Here is a 20,191-nt window from a genome sequence, read left to right on the forward strand (position 1 = left end):
GTGAACTTCAAAACCCTACTCTATATAGTTTGCTGAATAGTGATAAATGTTAAGTAAAGAAAGGACAAAACAAGATAATTACCAATAAAATGGTACCATTTTGTTCCTTTTATTGTAAACATTTTGCACAAGAAGTTTCACATTTTTATAAACATAGATGATGGTATATTAGCAAGTGCATTTGACACTGTGTGCCAGGTAAAGTTTCACTTATGTGTGGTTGCATGTTGCATATGGCCATGTATTGGGTCAGTCAGTTTTTGCAGTGTGCTGATTACTGGTGTGTGTATGCGGTTGATTGTACTCGAAGCTTGATGTCCCCCTGTCCTCTTCAAACTGTGGAAGGCAGTAAAGATCATACAAACGTCTCGCTAAATCATCTGCCTCCTCCACCCCTTCGCAGCTCTTCTGCCAGCTCTGGGGAATGGAGTCAATGCCATAATGTGCCCCTGCGATTGCCCCTGCCATGCAAGCAATGGTGTCAGTGTCACCACCCAGAGCCAAGCTGTAGGCTATTGTCCTCTCCAGTCCTCCAAATCGCTCTGGCAACCCATCCCGGGGCTCCAAACAATGCAGAACGCAGAAGATGGCGGTGGGCACAGACTGTAAGGCAGCAATGCCATTCCCTAATACAAAGAAAGAGTATTAACTTCAAGAAAAACATCATAATGCATTTATAAATGATCAGATCAACACTAATCAATAGTAATCAACACTAACCCAGTTCAGATATGACCTCCTCAATGCTCACACCGTTTCTGTCCATAAGTTCTTTCACTCTGTGCAATCGTGAGCAATATGGGAAATCTGATAAATTGAGTCTGTGGAATAAAACAAAGTGGCTTAGAATCCATAAAGAGTAGAACAGATAAATACAAATTCTGTCAGAATTTACAGTTGCTTCAAACCTGTTTTATCTTCTGTGGAACTCTATAGTCCATACAAATGTTTGTCCATAAAATTAAAATCAGTGGGGTCCAATATCATTTGGACGGTGTTAATTTAGTTTTATTTGTATACCATTATAGTATTTATTATAATACTTTATTATTATAATAATATTTTTAATAAATGTTTATATTTTCATATAATGTTAAATGTTCATAATTGTATTTGAAGTTTTTGTGTTTTTTTTGTTTGGTAATTTTAATTTGGGCCTTTTTATTATTTATTTATTTGTATTATTTAGCTTTAATTATTTGAATTTTTATTATTTAGTAATTACTAATTCTTAGGTTGGAGTTCTTAATTTTTCATACTATTTTCAAATAGCTATTTTAATTTTTTTTAATAGTTTTAGTTAATGATAACAACACTGCATGGACAAAAAACAACAACGACAACAAACGTTTTAAACATTGAACAAAATATCTTCTACTGAAGAAAGAAAGTCATTTAGGTTTGGAACAACATAAGGGTGAGTAAATGACATACTTTTTGTTTTTGAATAAACTATCCTTTTAAGAAACACAGCTGAAATTTGTTCTTTCATGAGTTCACTTACGCTTTAGCATCAAGTTGGGCTGTTTCATTTTTTTCCATCTCCTCCATTTCTGATATCAGTTTGTTGATGAATTCTTTTGGCAGAGCCAAAGCACCTTGGAGAGACAGATGGACAGCAAGGGCCTGCAACATTGCCCCATTGTAGCCCAAAGAGCATGAGTGTGTTAACATTGCGCCAAGCCGAGAGTACTGCCAAAAGCAAATGGAAGGACAGAATGTTAGCCTGGGACAGTCCAAATTAGCCTTTCAAATTAAAGGTAGGGTAGGCCATTTCAGAAAGGCTAGCAATAGCAAGCTAGATTTGAAATCAAGATCCCACCTTCCCTGCATAATCATGACTCCACCAAAACACATGAACGTGCACAGGTAGACCAAAGGTTCACCAGTGACACAATGAGAGACAGCGTTGGTGGAGAACTGAATGCAACGCTGTCAGATTAACTCATGTCTCATTCACCGGTGAGACAAAGCACATAATATTACAATAATAATGCCTTACATTCTTGCTCGATCTGCAACAGCATAATTGAATGTGCTGTTGACATATCATGTCTGCGTGAACATGGTGCAAATTAACGGTTATCATAATGATCGGACCGAAGAATCTGATTGGTCGAACATTGTATGGTCCTACGCCTTCCAAAGATGATATAATACATATAGACCACGTAACTTATTAATTGCTGTCGGGATGTGAAGAGACTTTCAACCAGCATAACAAAACCAAAAATTAGAGAACTGTATGTTCTTCAGTAAAAATAATTAAGAAAACATTATGATTCACTTTACATGTAGATTTGTGTTTTTAGCATTTTTAAATAGATCGGAGTTAATTCTTGTTTTAATATATTAATTTAATATATGAATAATAATTTATTAATTTAAAGATGTTTAAGGCATCTTGAGGCCACAGGTTGAGAACCATTTATATGAATCCTCATTATATAAAGTCTAAAGCTATTGCTGGCTGCACTTCAGTCTTTTTATGACCAATTCAAAATGTCAAAAATGTGTTTGAAGTCCAGAATGCTACTAGCTTAGATTCGACAATCAGATGACTATTTACCCTGCAGACATCAGTACGACTTTTGAAGGCAAGGGCAAAGGGTGCCGCTCTCATGGCACCTCCATTTCCAAAAGAACCGCGGCCGCCAAACTGAGCCTGTGCCGGCTGGAAGACGTCCTTCAGATGTGGCGATGCAAGCTTCCGCAGTACCTGTATGACACCTGAGCCGTAACCTCGCCCCGGAGCAAGGTTATACTCCTTTGCAAATCTGGAATCAAGTAAGATGATCAGGAAAATCCAATACTTGCTTAAAAGGGCTCTTTTAGCCATTTCCAATGATAACATACCTTCGAGCCATGTCTCGTTCATCAAACGCCATCCTGGTGAGGAGTGAATCTGCAACGCATCGCATCATGGCTGTGTCATCGCTGTACTGAAGAATTCCTGGGAAAAATGTAATTAAGAAACAACAATATTCATAGTCAAAATTGTTTGTACAAAAAATGCATTCTTTTTATATAGCAAAAATGGTGCATCATTTAGAGGTGAATGTTGCCTGGTACCATGAAATCCCCTCAAATATTACAGTATAAATATCATTGAAACAAAATATAGAACATTCATGTCACAAAAAATGCTACTGAGAAATGTGAATACCAGAGGGTTAATAAAGACTAGGACAAGCAAAAGTGTGATATTTCATTTCAGTAAGACTGTTATGGCCTAATACCATAGCGATCTCAGAGATGACAAACTAAGTAACGTTAAATGTGTTCATTGTATAATCATAAAACAGGGAAATACTCACCATCGCCCCGTGTTTCATCCTCCAGAGCGCTGAGATGCTGAAGGACTCGATCTAAAGGCACATCCATAGCGCCTTCAAACTCACCGCCTATACAGTCGCCCAACACCGAGCCCACCAGAGCCCCGCGGAACCGGGACAGCATCACGGGCGCTGCTACACGCGCCGCAGCCGACATTTCTCTGGCTGTATCTTAATGTAAACACGAGCTGCACTGGAGAAATCGTTTCAGACGGACCTAATATGAATCTAGCACAGTGATATCTGGGGTTTGTTACGCTGGAGAACTGTCGTCATTGTGTGACCCGCTCCTTACCGCAACCTGTCAAATATATACGCATCACGATTTAGCAAGGAATTCGCGAATATAATATAATTTCGAGCAATTCACTAAAATGACTTTACCTAACTTTGCTGAAACGTTTGTTTCTTTTTATTTAATGTATTTATTTCGTTATTTAATGAGAGATCCGCTGCGCAGACCTTTGTAAACAGCTATGTCGCGCCGCTGTTGAAGTAAGCGATCTATGTTTTTACGCCTGCTGATTCAACAAACTCTACATTCAGAAATTATTTGAATTATACATATAAAACCGTCATAAACAATTGATATATACTTTGTTATTTGGTTATAACTGATTTATTGTGCAGAATTTATATTTGTGGTTATTTGGGAATCTGCGGATCTGAGAATGTATAATAAAGAGGAAGTTGCATTGCGCGTCACGCTACACTTTCTATGATCTGTATATCATATGCTTACTGTATTCAGGATAACGATGAGAACTGTGCGAATATATGCACATGTTTACGATATCTAATACGTTCGCGCAGCTGTGCTAATGTTCAAGAGAGGAAGAGGCGGTAGATTGAAATTGAAACACAGACGTTTTATTTATCAAAATCAGACGGTCGAGGACATCTCATTCAATAACGGTAAGTAATACCTTGAAACACATAACTCACGCAGCAACAGTCAGTGTAGCATTTTTATGAATATTACAGAGCAACAAGCAAAGTAAATTACTGAGAGTTCGCAAGGTTTCTCGGGGAAATACAAGTATTGTGGGCTAACACTGAGTTACACCATTGAAAAATAATATTTTTATTCCCCTCCCATATTTTTTTAACTATTATATGACTATTTGCCCTAGGAGCTCCTAGGGCGTGTATATGAAAATAAGTTGTAATCTGTTAGCTTTAATTTTAAAAAAGGCCTTCGACATGATCAAGTCAAGTTGAGGTTTATTGTCATTCCGCTACACGTGCCTCGCAGGACCACGCTGATACATAAATACAGACATACAACAATGAAGTAAAAACACTATAAACCTATACACTACTAACCTACTGACAGATTTAACTATAAGTATACACTAACACTATATATACATATTTACCCTATACAAACTAAAAAAAGTATACGAATGCTTCACAAATACTGTACACGTGCAAAGAGAAACATTTTGAGTCAAGCAGCTGGTTGGGGAACAGTGCAGGATGATTTGTAGTGCATGAGCATGTAAACATACATATATTGCTGAGTCTTTTGTGGGATTGTGTACACGCAGCAGTGTGTGTAAAGTGTCTAGTGCGCATAGACACTCCTGATGGTGTGTTACTACAGGTGGTTTGTACAGGCCCACTCACCTGTGTCTAGTACACTTCGAATTGCACAAAAAAGTTACATACAGTTTTTTCTTTGGCGTGGTGGGGTTGGGGGAGGGGGGTTTGTTTGGTGTGGGGGTGGTCCATGTTTCAGGAGGTAGGGGTTTGCATGGGGTTTCAGAAGGGGTGGGGGGTGGTCCATGTTTCAGGAGGTAGGGGTTTGCATGGGGTTTCAGAAGGGGTGGGGGGTGGTCCATGTTTCAGGAGGTAGGGGTTTGCATGGGGTTTCAGAAGGGGTGGGGGGTGGTCCATGTTTCAGGAGGTAGGGGTTTGCATGGGGTTTCAGAGGGGGGGCGGGGTGGTCCATGTTTCAGGAGGTAGGGGTTTGCATGGGGTTTCAGAGGGGGGCGGGGTGGTTTGAGTTCAGGGCTCTCACAGCCTGGTGGAAAAAGCTGTTGAGCAGTCTGGCGGAGCGGGCTCTGATGCTCCGATACCGTCTTCCTGATGGTAGGAGCTGGAAGAGACTGTGGGAGGGATGGGTGGAGTCCTTCACGATGCTGTTGGTTTTGCTGGAGCATCGTGTAAGGAAAATGTCCAGGATGGAGGGGAGAGGGGCACCGATGATCTTTGCAGCTGTGTTCACTGTCCGCTGGAGGGTCTTGCGGTCAGCAGCACTGCAGTTCCCGTACCAGACAGTGATGCAGCTGGTCAGCACACTCTCAATGGTGCCTCTGTAGAATGTGGTGAGGATGGGTGGAGGGAGACTTGCTCTTTTCAGCCGGCGGAGAAAGTGTAGGCGCTGTTGTGCCTTTTTGGAGAGTGACATGGTGTTGGTGGTTCAGGTGAGATCCTCTGTGATGTGCACCCCCAGGAATTTAGTGCTGCTGACTCTCTCCACAGTCGAGCTGTCGATGGTCAGTGGGGGGTGGTCAACGGAGTTTCTCCTGAAGTCCATCACAACCTCCTTTGTCTTCTCCACATTGAGGGACAGATTGTTTGTGCCACACCATTCAGCCAGCTGTGCCACTTCCTCTCTGTAGTGCGTTTCATCGTTGTTGCTGATGAGACCTACCACTGTTGTGTCATCAGCAAACTTGATGATGTGGTTGGAGCTGAACTTGGCAGTGCAGTCGTGGGTCAGCAGTGTGAAGAGCAGCGGGCTGAGCACACAGCCTTGTGGGGCACCTGTGCTCAGTGTGGTAGTGCTCGAGGTGTTGTGGCCGACACGGACTTACTGAGGTCTTCCGGTTAGAAAGTCCAGGATCCAATTACACAGGGAATTGTTAAGGCCCAGCAGGTTTAGTTTATTTATGAGCTGTTGTGGGATTATAGTGTTGAATGCCGAGCTGAAGTCAATGAACAGCATTCTAACATAGGAGTCTTTATTTTCTAGGTGGGTAAGAGCCAGGTGGAGGGTGGAGGAAATTGCATCGTCCGTAGAGCGGTTTGGACGGTATGCAAACTGGAGCGGGTCGAGTGTGTTGGGGAGGTTTTGATGTTGTGCATGACTAACCTCTCAAAGCACTTGATTGGAGTCAGTGCTATGTGACGGTAGTCATTTAGACAGGACCAGTGTTGGGGGTAACGCATTACAAGTAACGCAAGTTACGTAATAATATAACTTTTTTCAAGTAACTAGTAAAGTAACGCATTACTTTTTAATTTACAAGAAAATATCGGAGTTACTTTTTCAAAAAAGTAACGCCAGTTACTTTTTTCCCATTTATTGACTGACAGTGCGCTGTGTGAACATGCTGTTACTGTAGTTCTAGACTAAATGTGAATGCATTAATTCATCCCACTCGCAAAAAAACTGATTTAGTATTCATCAAAATGAATTAAAACAGTGAAATGCAAACTCAGAATATGACACAAACCTGCAATAATTAAATGTTAAACAACACAAATGTATCTAATACCAGTTTATTAACCAATGTCTCTTCTAAACTTTGATGATCTAGTTCAACCATACTAAGCAAAAATGACTTTAGATAAACTAACAATTGTGCTTCATTTTTTTTATTGCTGAAGAGTGTTGAACCCTCTTCTCCTGCGTTCTTCTTTACAGACATGAATTTGCTTTTCCTTCAGCCTGAGGTTCATTCATTTCACTTTTTGCTGTGAAAGGGCTTTTACATTTGCTATGTTTAGAACTTCTTGTATTAAAAACAATCAAGCCCTGCTCATATTTAAAAAGTAACGCAAAATTAACGTAACGCATTACTTTCCATAAAAAGTAGCTAAGTAACGTAATTAGTTTTTTAGGGAGTAACGCAATATTGTAATGCATTACTTTTAAAAGTAACTTTCCTCAACACTGGACAGGACACAGGTGATTTCTTTGGTACCGGTATGATTGTTGTGGATTTGAGACAAGTGGGAACGACTGCCTGGCTCAGCGAGGTGTTGAAGATATCTGTTAGGACATCTGTCAGCTGTGCAGCACAGTCTCTCAGAACACGGCCAGGTATGTTGTCAGGACCCGCAGCCTTGCGTGGGTTAATCCTAGATAGGGTCTTCCTTACGTCGGCTGGAGACAGACAGAGCGCCCGGTCGTTGGGAGGTGTGGGCAGTTTTTGTGCAGGTGTGTCATTCTGCATTTCAAACCGTGAATAAAAGTGGTTGAGTGCATCGGGGAGGGATGTGTCATCATCACAGGCCTGTGGCGGGGGCTTGTAGTCAGTGATGGTCTGAATGGCTTGCCACAGGCTCCGTGTGTCTCTGCTGTCTGTGAAGTGATTGTTGATTTTTTGAGCATATGACCGTTTTGCATTTTTGATGCCACAGGACAGATTGGCTCTTGCTGTTTTGAGGGCTGCTTTATCTCCTGATCTGAATGCTTCATCTCTGGTCTTTAGCAGCCCACGAACCTCTGCTGTCATCCATGGCTTCTGGTTTGCACGTTTGGTGATGGTCTTGGTGACTGTCACATCATCAATACACTTTTTGATGTAAGCAGTCACAGTTTCAGTGTACTCATGCAGGTCTGTGTGGTTGTTGTAGGTGGCTGCCTCTTTAAGCATGTTCCAGTCTGTGCACCGAAAGCAGTCCAGTAGTGTTGAGGTAGCATCATTTGGCCAAATTCTGATGAGTTTTTGAACCGGTTTGGCAAGTTTGAGGGGTACAGCCTTGTAAGCGTTCTTTACTGTTGTGTAAACAAAAGCATTAACCATTCTGTATTAGACTGTAATAGACTGAAATCTTGGGTGGGTCTCTCTGGCACAGTTCTAAAGTGGTTCCAGTCATTTTTATCTGACAGGAAATTTGTGGTTAGGTTAGGAGAATTTTTATCTTCCACTGCTTCTCTCCCCTGTGGCCTTCCGCAAGGCTCGATTTTGGCCCCCTCTCTATTTTCATTATATATGCTACCTCTGGGATCTATCTTTAGAAAACATGGGAGTGTCATTTCACTTTTATGCCGATGATACTCAAATATATTTACCTTTTAGAAAAAATGATCCACTGGCCATGACTGCTCTTTCATCCTGTTTAGATGAGGTTAAATCCTGGTTATCAATTTTTTATCCTTAAATAAGGAGAAAACTGAAGTAATTGCTTTTGGCCCTTCAGAACATATGAAAGCATTTAATTTTGACTTGGGATCCCTATCGGCTTTTAGGTCCCCGCAGGTACAGAATCTGGGCGTTATCTTGGATGACTCATTAAAATTCGACAAACAAATTTCTACAGTAATTGGGTCCAGTTTTCGTCAGCTCCGTATACTTGCAAAAATGAAACATTTACTTACTGATAAGACTTTGGAGATGGCGGTGCATGCTTTTATCACGTCACGTCTTGATTATTGTAATTCGTTATACTGTGGCATTTCTAAAGCCCAAATTGCCCGTCTTCAGTTGATCCAAAGTGCTGCCTCAAGATTTCTTTTGAAAAAGAAAAAAAGGGATCACGCTACTCCACTCTTAAAGGCCCTTCATTGGTTGCCAGTTCAATTTAGAATACATTTTAAAATTGTACTATTTGTTTTTAAATCTTTGCACAATCAAGCACCCGGCTACCTATCTGAACTGTTGCATCAGTATATCCCCTCAAGAAGCTTAAGATCTGGTGACCAGAGTCTTCTTTTAATTCCACATTCCAGACTTAAACGTAGAGGTGACCGTGCCTTCTCGGTAATTGGTCCTCGTCTCTGGAAGGACCTGCCAGTGGAAATTCGAATGGCCCCGAGTTTGACCATTTAAAAACCCATCTGTTTTCCTTGGCTTATTAGGTTTATATTCCTGCCTATTATAATTTTTCTGGCAGTGTTTTATTCGGGTTCTTTGTTTTAATCTGTTTGCTTGTTTTAATTACTTTTATGATGCTGTATCTTTTGTGAAGCACTTTGGTCAGTCTCGTGGCTGTTTTAAATGTGCTATATAAATAAAGTAAACTTAACTTGAAACTTGATAATGCCTATAGCTGAAGAAACACTAATTTTTTAGGCTTAATTGCCATCAGGTCTGGAAACACCCTTGTTATGAATCCCTGGGACCCCATTATCTATACAGTGACACCTGCTGCTAAGATTTTAGCCAGATGTGTAACATCAGGCACCATGACACAGGTAAACAACGTTTCATTTTGAGATTTTAAACTGTTATGATGGATAACGTTAAGCATTTGTGTTATTTGTGTCAAGGAGGAGCTTGATGCTCGCCCACAGGATTCAGAAGTCTTTTCCACATCTTTACTTGAAGCTGAGCAGCTGAACAGAATTAGACATGATCTTGATCAGGTTGTAAACAAACTTAATATTTTTGTCACCACTTAATATTTTTCTGATTTACAAACCTTAAAGGGATTGTTCATGCAGAAATGAAAATTCTGTTATTATTTAGCTACTCACCCTCAAGTTATTCCAAACCTATGAGTTTCTTTCTTCTGTTGAACAAAAAATAAAATATTTTGAAGAATGTTGGTAACCAAACAGTTGACGGTAGCCATTGACATCTACACTATGGAAGAAAAAATACTATGAAAGTCAATGGCTACTATCAACTTGGGGGTGAGTAAGTAATGAAAGAATTTTACATTTTTGAGTGAACTATCCCTTGACATATTTTTCTTTCCGTCATCCACTCGCTCAAGGCTAAGTTAGATTTAGAGCTGCTGAAGCTGGAAAGAGACAGTGCAGACGTCACTCACACTCATTACCTCAGTAAGTGCTGTAAATGGCATCATACACATTTGGTTCACAAAACTGATATACTAGAAGACTAATTTTACTGACTGTTTCGTTGTAAGGTCAAAGGTTTGCTTCCTTGCAACAGTTCACATCCCACCTTCAGGATGTGTTGCGAGAACAGACAGTCCTACGAGAGAGACTCACAAAGCCACTTTGTCAGCAGAACCTGCCCATTCATGCTGATCTTCACAGGTCAGATGCATTTAATATGCCACTCAAAGGTGTTTTTTAATTGTATTGAATAACAGTATTGATTACAGTTTATGACTCTATGTACAGATATGTGGTAGAGCTTATGGGGATGGTGGTGGAGTTCATTCAGAACTTGGAAGTGAAAATTAACATGGTTCAAGCAATTCCAAAAACTGACAGTTATCTGAGTAATTTGGTAAGTGTGTGTATATATGTATATGTTTTTTGAATAAACAACATTATGCTTGTTAGAACTTAAAATATATAGACCTGCTGTGGTTAAATGTTCATATAAATGTGTTATGCTTTGAACCCAGTGTCTATATGTGATTTACCTTTATTCTAGCAAACCTGTCATGTTTATAATGTAAATGCATATTCTAACGGTTATTTCTGTTACTCCTCCCCATCAGAACAGTGCCATAAATCAACTGCTGGCTCAGGGCACTGAAGTCGAAAACCTGTACAAGCAAGTTCTTAAACGACGAGGCCATCTGCACACCAACATTAAACACATGTCCAGTTGATTAAGAATTTCAGAATATTCAAATATAATGACACCTACCATTTGTTCGGGATACTAGTGAATAAAAAAATTAATAAAAAAAAAACTAAAGATCAATAACTAATTTAGTATACATTTTTTTGTATTCTGTATGTGTATTTTAAACTATATAACATTCATGATTTGTTTCATATTGTCTGTATTTTGTGTATCTACTGGTTGCTGACATAGGCACATTAGAGAAAACCGATTTGATTTGTTTTTAATTCATGGATTACATACGTATGTATTGCAACAACATGTAAATATTGAGACGTGATTCATTTTATGTGACTTTTTTCTTTTGTATGTTTGTTAAATAATAAATAAATGTTCCACATTTGAAACCAAAATCTAGTTTCATTGCTGGTAACCAGCATTATGTATTTTATGATTTGTGCACTATGTATATTTTCCTTTTGCGGTTACCTTAATATACCATCAGTGTAAAAAAAAGTAGTGAACAGCGACATACTTGATTCATCAAAACAATTTGACATTATTAGCCTGATTGCTTGATCGTCAGCAACTGCAGTTGATGATTTTTAGGTGGAACAACTTAAAAGATTTGATTCTGGCTTTATATTTTTTGATATAGTATGACAAATAAAACCATAAATTCAGCACAATAATTTTTGCTCTTGCTGCTTTCCCCTCTCTTCCATTAAGAGCACTTTCTGTGTAATGATGTGTTTTGTACACAACAGCTCCACCTACAGAACAAGAGAGAAAGAGCAACTTGCAGTTAGTGTGATGTTCAAACATTCTGGTTTTCAACCAGGGGTCCACAGGATGACTTAAAAGTATTTAAATGAATAAATTATTGCAAAACATAAAATCAAAATAAACAGGAAATAACCTGGAGCTTTATCTCATGAATCTTGCTTTCGTTTCCCTTCAGACTGTATCCGTGCTTTTTCAGAAGACTTTCAATGTGCCTTAAGAAATATGGTTGAAGTAACATTCAAAAAACAATTTTACTTTCGTGATTTTCATGTTTTACTTATAACGACTGTGTCCTAATCCAAGTACGCACCTCTGCACCTCAGTGTTGGGTTCCAGTGCAAAACGCTCCTGTAGGAAATGCTGTAACTCTGGACCCTTTGCACCTAAAGTACTCAGGGCTTTACAGGCAGCAATGCGCACACTGGGCTCCTCTTCATGGTGTAAAGCCCACATCAACAACTCCTGGAGAGCTGGGTTCATCCAACCTATTTTCCCTAAAGCTTAATTGATATAATAAATAATTCCTTAATGCAGTAATAAAAACAGTAACATTCATTATTAGACACAAAATGGCAGGACATTAACTGATTAAAGCAATAGCTCACCCAAAAAATTATGTTTGTTGAAATTTGCTCATCCATGTTGTAGATGAGTTTGTTTCTCCATCAGAACAGATTTGGAGAAATTTAGCATTACATTACTTGTTCACCAATGGATCCTCTGCAGTGAATGGGTGCCATCAGAATGAGAGTCAAACATCTGATAAAAACATCACAATAATCTATAAGTAATCCACATGACTACAGTCCACCAATTAATTTATTGTAAATTAAAAAGATGCATGTTTGTAGTAAAAAAAATGTAAGTATATAAGTCCATGTAATGCAAGTCCAACATGTTTTAAATTTAAACCATCACTTCTAGTGAAAATACTTGTTCATAATCCATAATAACGTCTCCTCCATTGAAAAAGTTGCCTGTTGTCTTCTCAGATCAAAATCCATTGACATTTGTTTAGAACTGCTTTGGGCTGTTTTTGCTTGTAAACGGTGCTTGATCTGTGCATATTTCTCTCCCGATTCAGCTGAGATTATGTTTTCACTGGAGAAAGCAATATTATAAATAAAGGACTCGTATTTTCGCTGAAAGCAATGGTTGACTGGAACCACATGGAACCATGTTTTTATCAGCAGTTTGGACTCTCATTCTGATGGCACCCATTTACTGCAGAAGATCCACTATCGTGCAAGTGATGTAATGCTAAATGTCTCTGTCACGATGAAGAAACAAACTCATCTACATCATGGATGGCCTGAGAATAAATCAATTTTCAACCATTTTTTTTTTATTTTCACACTTACTATTAATAGCTTCCACTTTCACCTCCCACAATGGATCATTCTGCATCAGGTAAATTAGCTGATCCAGGACCTGTGAACATGTTTTATGTGATCATTTGAGTGAACCCTCAATTTCTTTTTCACAGTCTTTTATTGTCCGTATGCCATCAAAGATCTATTGTGCTTTACTTCCTCACCAACTGGTCATCCATCATTAGAGATGCTGCAGTCAAGCAAGCTTGTTTGCGCACAGCCACAAAGTCATCATTAAAGCACTGCAGAAAAGTAGGCAGTAGCTTGGGTGTCATTATATTGAGCTGACCAATGAAAATCAGCGCTTCCACCTGCCAAGCAGTTGGACCCTTCTCCAGCTTTGCACTGTGGAGATATTGCGTGTTAAGAACGAACTGAATCCAAACCCTCTGATATGTCTGTTGGGTAGAGATAGTCACCTCAGCTCACTGTGCATCTCTCTGGCCGCATCCATTTTACTCAGAGCCAGTGCTGCAGCGTGACGGACGGCACAGCTCCAGTCGTTCCACATCATGTATTTCAGTTTGTTGCAAAGATCCTGCATGAAAAGCAATAGCATTTTCTACAACCATTAGAGATGTTAGATATGTAGATAGTTGTCTGAAATTTGGAATTACATGATACCTTGTTTATTGGACTTCTGAGTTGTGCAATGCTAGTACAAGCCTGAACACGTGTTCTCCAGTTAGGACTGTTTAACTCTTCTGCCAGAAGAGAGCGCACTAGTGTCTGGATGGGAAAAGCCATGCAAAAGTTTGAGTAGAAAGAATTTTATAATGTCACCATTTTTTTTCTATTTCAAATAAATGCTGTTCTTTTGAACTTTGTATTCATCCAAGAATTCTCAAAAAATCATGGTTTCCACAACAATATTAATTGGCAACATTGATAATAAAACACATTTATTGAGCACTAAATCAGCATATTAGAATGATTTCTGAAGGATCATGTGACACTGAAGACTGGAGTAATGACTGCTGAAAATTCAGCCTTGCCATCACAGGAATAAATTACATTTCAAAATTGATTAAAATACATTAAAAAGTATGTTTAAAGTGTAATAATATTTCAATATTGTATTTTTTACTATATTTTTGATCAAATAAATGCGGCCTTGGTCAGCATGAGAGACTTCTTTAAAAAAAAAAAATCTTACAAACCCCAAACTTTTAAACAGTGGTGTATGAAAAATGATTTTATGTGAATAAGATGAACTAGTTTACCTCGTGCATGCATAAATGATATAATATTTTACTCAAAAACCACTGAAAGTCACTCACAGTCTTGCTGCTAATGTTGGAGAGAAGCATCATGGACTGCTCGTGATCTGAAGGAGCGTCTTTGAGAAAGTGCTGTGACAGGAGTCTCTGTATGACAGCTTGACTCGTATCACCTTCTATTGCCAAGCACTGTGCTGCCACCCAGCTGTCTGCACCTGTGCCAGAAGGGTCTGAGTCATAACATATGATGGTCATTTAGAGTCAACATCTAAGTAGAACAGACGGCTTTACCAGTGACATTAATGTTTGTTAGTAATTTCAGTTATTTTAATTGACAGTTTTAGGTTTCCAGGCATTGTATCCTTCGACAGACCTTGCTTCAAAGTGCTTCGTAGTATGTCTCTGGCGCGAGCGTTAGGTGTCCTCATGGCATACTGGCACACTGCAGCAGCCATCTGAACTCTCTTCACTGGGTCATCAAGCGCTGAGACAATGAGCGCCTGCAGCTCCTGAGGATCTGCCTTCAATTTCCATCCCTTACTATGTTGACCTGAACAAAGAAGAAACAAGCTATGACTTTTTGAGTAATATTATATAATATTATTTATTTATTTTCTACCTTATCCAATTACTGCTTTAAAAGGGTTTGCATTTTATATACAGTATATTATATATATATATATATATATATATATATATATATATATATATATATATATACAGGTGTATATATATATATATATATATATATATATATGTGTGTGTGTGTGTGTGCATTAATTTGATTTAAAAAATACAGTAAAATAAGTAATATTGTGAAATATTTTACAATTTAAAACTGCGTTCCATTTGAATATATTTTAAAATGTCATTCATTCCTGTGATGGCAAAGCTGAATTTTCAGCAGCCATTACGCCAGTCTTCAGTGTCTCATGATCCTTCAAAAAAATCATTGTAATATGCTGATTTTGATCAATGTTAAAAACAGTTGTGATGAATAGAAAGTAAAATACAACATTTACAGTATTTGAAATATGTGTAAATTCTGTACTGTTACTTTTGATTAATTTAATTCATCCTTGTTGAATAAAAGTAGGAATTCTTACTTATATTGTATTATATTATGATATATTTTGTATGCATTGAAAAATGGTATTTTAGCTGACAGATTAACCTGCTTTGCCTGGGTCAAACTCTTCTTGTGGTCCATTAATTGCTCCCCATGCACAAGTTAAGATGGCCTCCAACCGCACTGGGTAATTAGGGTCACTAAGAGCCCTTTTTAGGCCCTTGATGGTCACTCTCTGCAAGGGCAACTCTAAATGAAACAAATAAGGATTTTACAAAAGGGGTTTCCATGTGAGCAATCGATGCAAAAACAATAAAATGTATGCAGGTATCCAAGGTGCTTTCCTGCAAATAACACATACTGTATATCTATCTATAGTTAACAAAACTCAGTTAACAATGTTTTTTTTTCATAAGTGTATTACTTAATAAAAGTGGAAGTTATTAATAGACTCTAAATATAACCGTTGATTATAAGATATGTAGAGGTATAGCACACAGAGCTGTGAAAAGATACACCTACTGATGTTGCAGGCATTCCTCCATTGATCAACTGCATAGCGAAGTGTGCAAAGTTCAGCCACAGACTGTTTGGCCATCTCAGGGTCCTGTCCGCTGAAGTCAGGAGGTCTGAGACCCTGCTTGAGGACATAGTCAATTTTGGTGGGCTGATCCATCCGTCGCTGTTCTGCTCTTACAGCTCTACCTGTTCCTGCTAAAGCAAATGAAAGCCAGAAATGTAAATATTTGATGCACATATGACTTTCCATGTCACAATGACATTTTTAATTCTAATACTGTACTTCAACTGTAAGTAAACAATCACATTCAAGATACATGTGTAAGCCTACCTGAGAAGATCTCCTGTTCAGAGATGTTCTTTGAGACAGCACGTGGATTCAAGATGTCCTGTAGCCGAGGGGCCTGTGGGATCTCAATGTGCTTGGTGGTCACAGTGGTTGCTGTCTTATTTAAGCGGTTCTGCACATCTGTACTTACTGGAGAGAGCACATAACCTGGTATTCTGTTGAATAAGGATAGACACCACAAAAATCTATAAGTGTGGCTTAGGCCTTGGACTAAGTAGGTGTATCCATTAAAGGATAGTCCACCCAAAAATTAAAATTCACTCAACATTTACTCACGCGCATGTCATTACAAACCTGTATGCATTATTTTCTCCTGTGGAACACAATTAAGACGAATATTGGTGACCAAACGGTTTCGGTTCCCATTGACTTGCACTATTTTTGTCCATACAATGGAAGGGAAAATGAACAGAAACTGTTTGGTTACCTACATTCTTCCAAACATTTTCTTCTATGTTCGACAGAAGAAAGAAAGTCGTGCAAGATTGGAATGACATGAGATTGAGTAAATGATAATAGAATATATTTTGTTTGGTGGACTATCCCTTTAAGGGTGATGTATTTAGAAATGATGAAGTAATGGTCCTACCTTTGTTGTTTCCTCAGCTGTAATAGTTGCCCCATCTTATTTTGTGCAAACTCCTGCCACCTGCTGCTCTGGACCTCTGTTGAGGATTCCTTCGAACAGGTGTGCAAGTTCAACACCCTGAACGCATTTGTTATTCTAAACACATCATGCATCTTGCTTTGATCACTAAGACTCAAGAAAGGTACCTTAGTGTTCACTGCAGGAGTCTGTACTGAAATTCTACCTTCTTCTTGGGTTAAACGATTGATGTTGCAGAATATTTCATTGTCCTCATACCTCTTTATTTTCTTTAATCTGGTAACTGGTGCTAAAGGGCCTGTGGCATGAAAAAGCCAGCTAAAGTCAGCTTTTTTGTATGAAATGGCCTCCATCTCGTCCATAACTTCTTTGGAGAAAGAAAGGATCTGGCTTGCATTATTCAGAAGCTGTTTGTACAGCCGGTCCTCTCTGCGCTTGTTGTGGTGCTCTGGTCTCCATTTTACATGCTGTAAATTCATGATTCCCAGTGGGGCCTTATGGGAAATCGTCTATAAAAGGAAACGATGATCAAATAGAAATGTATTATTTAATTTTTAAAGCCTGCTGGCTTAAAAACAAAAGATATCTGGCTACCGTTTTAACGTTACATAAAAAGAACCCATTGAAAAGGTGCAAAATAAATAAACAAATAAAAAGTAAAAATACATACAAAAATAAAAAAGTGCAACTTCACCTACCGACACACTGCACAAATCACGTCAGAGCTCACGCTGAAAAGTTTTTATATTTTAAATCCGTTTATATCAAAGAAGAAAAGAAAAGCAGTTCCCAGACAAAGGTAAAGTTACCACAGCTCTGGCAGTTCTCAAATGTTGGCATAGCAACAAGACGCGCTTGTTTTGGCTGCAGAGCGACGGCTGTGGAGATTTGATTCATCCCAGTGAGTCAAATATTTTGAATCAGTTCACCAAAAAGATTCATCCACTAATTTTTTTTTTATTTTTTTTTTATTAATGCCAAAAATGAAAATGTAACAAGTACATAACAACAGGAACAAATAATAATAACAACAACAACAACAAAAATACATAGATCACGAAAATAAAGTGCCAGAGGGGAAAAAAAATAAATAAAAAAAAAATAATAATTTATACAAGGTTAAACATTGAAAGCAATCTTTGACTTTTCAAAGACGTTTTGTTTTTTATGCCCATCAAAGACAAAACATAGGAATTATAGTCTACTAGAAAAATAGACAGTAACGGGATCTTATACCCAAAAATTTGCATTTGTGAATAAAAAATTTACCAAGAATCATAAACAAATTAACAACGTACTGAATATGAGAATTTGGATTATGATAGAGAAAAATAATACTAAAGGTGTTAATACATATTTTGGCATTTGTTTTTTCTGAGAGATAGGTACATAACTCATTCCAAAAAGCTTTAACACAAACACATTCACAAAAAAGATGTACAATTGTCTCTTCAGCATCACAGACAGTGCATTTATCTTCTATGTTATGGATATACTTATTGAGTACACTATTACAGGGGTAACATCTAATATTTTAAATGTAACTTCTTTTATCTTGTTTGTTAACAAATATTTGTGTGGAAGAGACCAGACCACTCTCCAATTAATATTGTATAACGCCATCCACTTGAAAGATGATACTGGAATAGATTTTCTGTTCAAAAGATTACGAACAAAATGGTTATTGAATTTGTCATCAGTAATCAAAATCCCTTCAATTGAAATAGAAGTGTTATATAATGATGTAGGACTATAAGTTTGCTCTCCTTTCAAGAGAGTTTTTATGAATGGCGTTGAATACAATATTATATTCCTTTAACGAAGCCCCAAAAACTAATTTTCTGGAGAATTCTTGAAATGAATAAAACTGACCACAGTCATCCATCAGCTGACTAACAATATATACGTTGTTTAAATACCATTTCTCAAAAAACAATGATTTATTTCTGTAAATAATATTCTGATTATTCCAAATAAAACAACGGTGAGGTGAAAAATTATGTTTGTAAACCAGTAACCATGATAATAAAACCTGTTGGTGAAATTTTGCTAATTTAATGGGTAGTTTACCAAGTGAGAAGGGGCACTGCAACAAAAATTCAATACCTCCAATTTTCTTAAAAACAAAATTAGGAAATACATTCCATATAGAGTCTGTTTTTTTTTAACAAATATTTTTAACCAATTTACTTTTAACACATGGTTAAATAGGGTAAAGTCAACAACTCCAAGACCTCCATCACTAATCCTATTTCTTAGAACCTCCTTTTTAATTTTGTGTGATTTATTTTTCCATATGAAATTATATAATAATTTATCTAATACGGAACATAATGACTTGGGACAATCCATTACAGAAATTCATCCACTAATTCATCATATTATCTATTGCTGCATCCCAATGTGCCTACTTATACTACGCCCTTAAAGTATGTGCTCTTTTGGTGAAGAAAAAGTACACTTTTGAGTGTGTAGTAGAAGAGTATTCAAGCTTTGGGACATACTATCACCTGTTACACGCTCCCTGTTACTGTAAACTGGCCTGTCAGTCATCTTGTCACAGTTAACATCCTCCACATTTAATTTAATTTAACTTCCTACCGTATTAGAGAGAAAAGAAGTAGCTCATTGATCTGCCAGTCGCGTGTCTTTCATGCGGGAACTGCTCATATTTTCTGCATAATGATGCATTTAAAAGTTAACGACCAAATGGGTGTTTATAAAAGTTCACATTGCTGTTGCAGATGAAATATAACACGGATAACAATAAATAAATATTTTTTACCAGGTTAAATGTTGATTATTAATAACTCAAATCCCTTTTGTAAACCTCTCTACATAACCGTCGATCGCGCGCATCCGCCACGTTTGTAGTTTTTCTAACGCCTTTTATACGTGTTTGTAGTTCTGGACCGAATCCTTCGCCAAAGCGCAATGGATTGTGGGCAATTTTAGCCATTAGAGTGTGCACGGATCCACACTTCAAAAATCGACCTGATATAGTAGACCATCCGGGGATTTTTGCCATACTCTTTTCAACATACTATACTTTGGGACACACTTATTGTAATCTCACATACTATTTTAGGATGGATAGTTTGAACATTGGGACGTAGGGTTTGTCTATGGTCTTTAGGACATGTTTTTATGTGTCATCATATGAATGCGTCATCGTTAGGCTACACATGATGCATTGGCTTTGTTGTAAACAATAACTTAATAAATTGTAAAACTTTCAGTAACGTTCTTGCATCATTGTAATTGTGTCATCATTTACTTCAAATAGCCTACTACAACATTTATTATTCACTCACGAACCACGTGACTTCAGCAACGCAATGCATTTTGGGACTTAGGTACATGGACGCTGCTGTCCTGTGTTGGATTGGTAATAGAAATAGACACTTTTGTTTGCTTTGTTCAACTAAAAATAGGTTATAATGGTGAAAGCTTGTTGTGTAATTAACTGCCATAACTCACGACCA

At 37.9% G+C, this 20,191-nt stretch overlaps 3 protein-coding genes across 7 annotated transcripts; 1 reads left to right on the forward strand and 2 right to left on the reverse strand.

The window, feature by feature from the left end:
- Nucleotides 1-80: 80 nt before the first annotated feature.
- On the reverse strand, nt 81-3,851 carry LOC306850828 (ADP-ribosylhydrolase ARH3-like). 2 transcript variants are annotated; one of them, XM_079386742.1, is made up of 7 exons: nt 3,720-3,832; nt 3,318-3,636; nt 2,857-2,953; nt 2,570-2,777; nt 1,505-1,692; nt 721-821; nt 81-626 (listed from the first exon to the last, which is right to left on the reverse strand). In XM_079386742.1, the coding sequence occupies exons 2-7, from the start codon at nt 3,490-3,492 to the stop codon at nt 250-252; spliced, it is 1,146 nt and encodes a 381-aa protein (XP_079242868.1). In that variant the 5' UTR covers nt 3,493-3,636; nt 3,720-3,832; the 3' UTR covers nt 81-249. The 2 variants fall into 2 exon arrangements, with proteins under 2 accessions (XP_079242868.1, XP_079242867.1); XM_079386741.1 differs by having other exon boundaries at nt 3,318-3,851.
- LOC306850829 (HAUS augmin-like complex subunit 2) lies at nt 3,796-11,470 on the forward strand. Of its 3 annotated transcripts, none has more exons than XM_079386745.1 (7): nt 3,796-4,250; nt 9,381-9,486; nt 9,562-9,657; nt 10,011-10,080; nt 10,167-10,299; nt 10,387-10,495; nt 10,713-11,470. In XM_079386745.1, the coding sequence occupies exons 2-7, from the start codon at nt 9,400-9,402 to the stop codon at nt 10,824-10,826; spliced, it is 609 nt and encodes a 202-aa protein (XP_079242871.1). In that variant the 5' UTR covers nt 3,796-4,250; nt 9,381-9,399; the 3' UTR covers nt 10,827-11,470. The 3 variants fall into 3 exon arrangements, with proteins under 3 accessions (XP_079242871.1, XP_079242869.1, XP_079242870.1); XM_079386743.1 differs by having other exon boundaries at nt 4,016-4,250; nt 9,365-9,486; nt 10,713-11,221; XM_079386744.1 differs by lacking the exon at nt 3,796-4,250 and adding an exon at nt 4,265-4,289 and having other exon boundaries at nt 10,713-11,221.
- heatr4 (HEAT repeat containing 4) lies at nt 11,150-17,601 on the reverse strand. Of its 2 annotated transcripts, none has more exons than XM_079386739.1 (15): nt 17,405-17,601; nt 16,874-17,215; nt 16,689-16,777; nt 16,082-16,254; nt 15,754-15,945; nt 15,337-15,480; nt 14,536-14,712; nt 14,223-14,392; nt 13,567-13,671; nt 13,362-13,480; nt 13,107-13,287; nt 12,931-13,000; nt 11,880-12,069; nt 11,703-11,781; nt 11,150-11,556 (listed from the first exon to the last, which is right to left on the reverse strand). In XM_079386739.1, exons 2-15 carry the CDS (start codon nt 17,183-17,185, stop codon nt 11,464-11,466), a joined length of 2,094 nt encoding a protein of 697 aa, XP_079242865.1. In that variant the 5' UTR covers nt 17,186-17,215; nt 17,405-17,601; the 3' UTR covers nt 11,150-11,463. The 2 variants fall into 2 exon arrangements, with proteins under 2 accessions (XP_079242865.1, XP_079242866.1); XM_079386740.1 differs by having other exon boundaries at nt 14,223-14,377; nt 17,405-17,547.
- Between the last annotated feature and the right edge of the window lie 2,590 nt (nt 17,602-20,191).

The sequence above is a fragment of the Barbus barbus genome (genome assembly GCF_936440315.1).
Source record: "Barbus barbus genome assembly, chromosome: 30".
NCBI lineage: Eukaryota > Metazoa > Chordata > Actinopteri > Cypriniformes > Cyprinidae > Barbus > Barbus barbus.

Bases quoted from the DNA above. Each gene is read 5' to 3' on its own strand.
- LOC306850828 (XM_079386741.1), bottom strand. From the start codon at position 3,492: ATGTCGGCTGCGGCGCGTGTAGCAGCGCCCGTGATGCTGTCCCGGTTC. The intron at 1,693-2,569 runs GTAAATAGTCAT...TGCTTTTGGCAG, and splicing joins GTCGTACTGATGTCTGCAGG to TACTCTCGGCTTGGCGCAAT. The intron at 822-1,504 runs GTAAGTGAACTC...TTTATTCCACAG, and splicing joins GCCCAACTTGATGCTAAAGC to ACTCAATTTATCAGATTTCC.
- LOC306850829 (XM_079386743.1), top strand. From the start codon at position 4,157: ATGTTCAAGAGAGGAAGAGGCGGTAGATTGAAATTGAAACACAGACGT. The intron at 4,251-9,364 runs GTAAGTAATACC...CTAATTTTTTAG, and splicing joins GGACATCTCATTCAATAACG to GCTTAATTGCCATCAGGTCT. The intron at 10,081-10,166 runs GTAAGTGCTGTA...TTTCGTTGTAAG, and splicing joins CACTCACACTCATTACCTCA to GTCAAAGGTTTGCTTCCTTG.
- heatr4 (XM_079386739.1), bottom strand. From the start codon at position 17,185: ATGAATTTACAGCATGTAAAATGGAGACCAGAGCACCACAACAAGCGC. The intron at 15,946-16,081 runs GTAGGCTTACAC...CATTTGCTTTAG, and splicing joins TGAACAGGAGATCTTCTCAG to CAGGAACAGGTAGAGCTGTA. The intron at 13,481-13,566 runs GTATCATGTAAT...CTTTTCATGCAG, and splicing joins TCAGAAGTCCAATAAACAAG to GATCTTTGCAACAAACTGAA.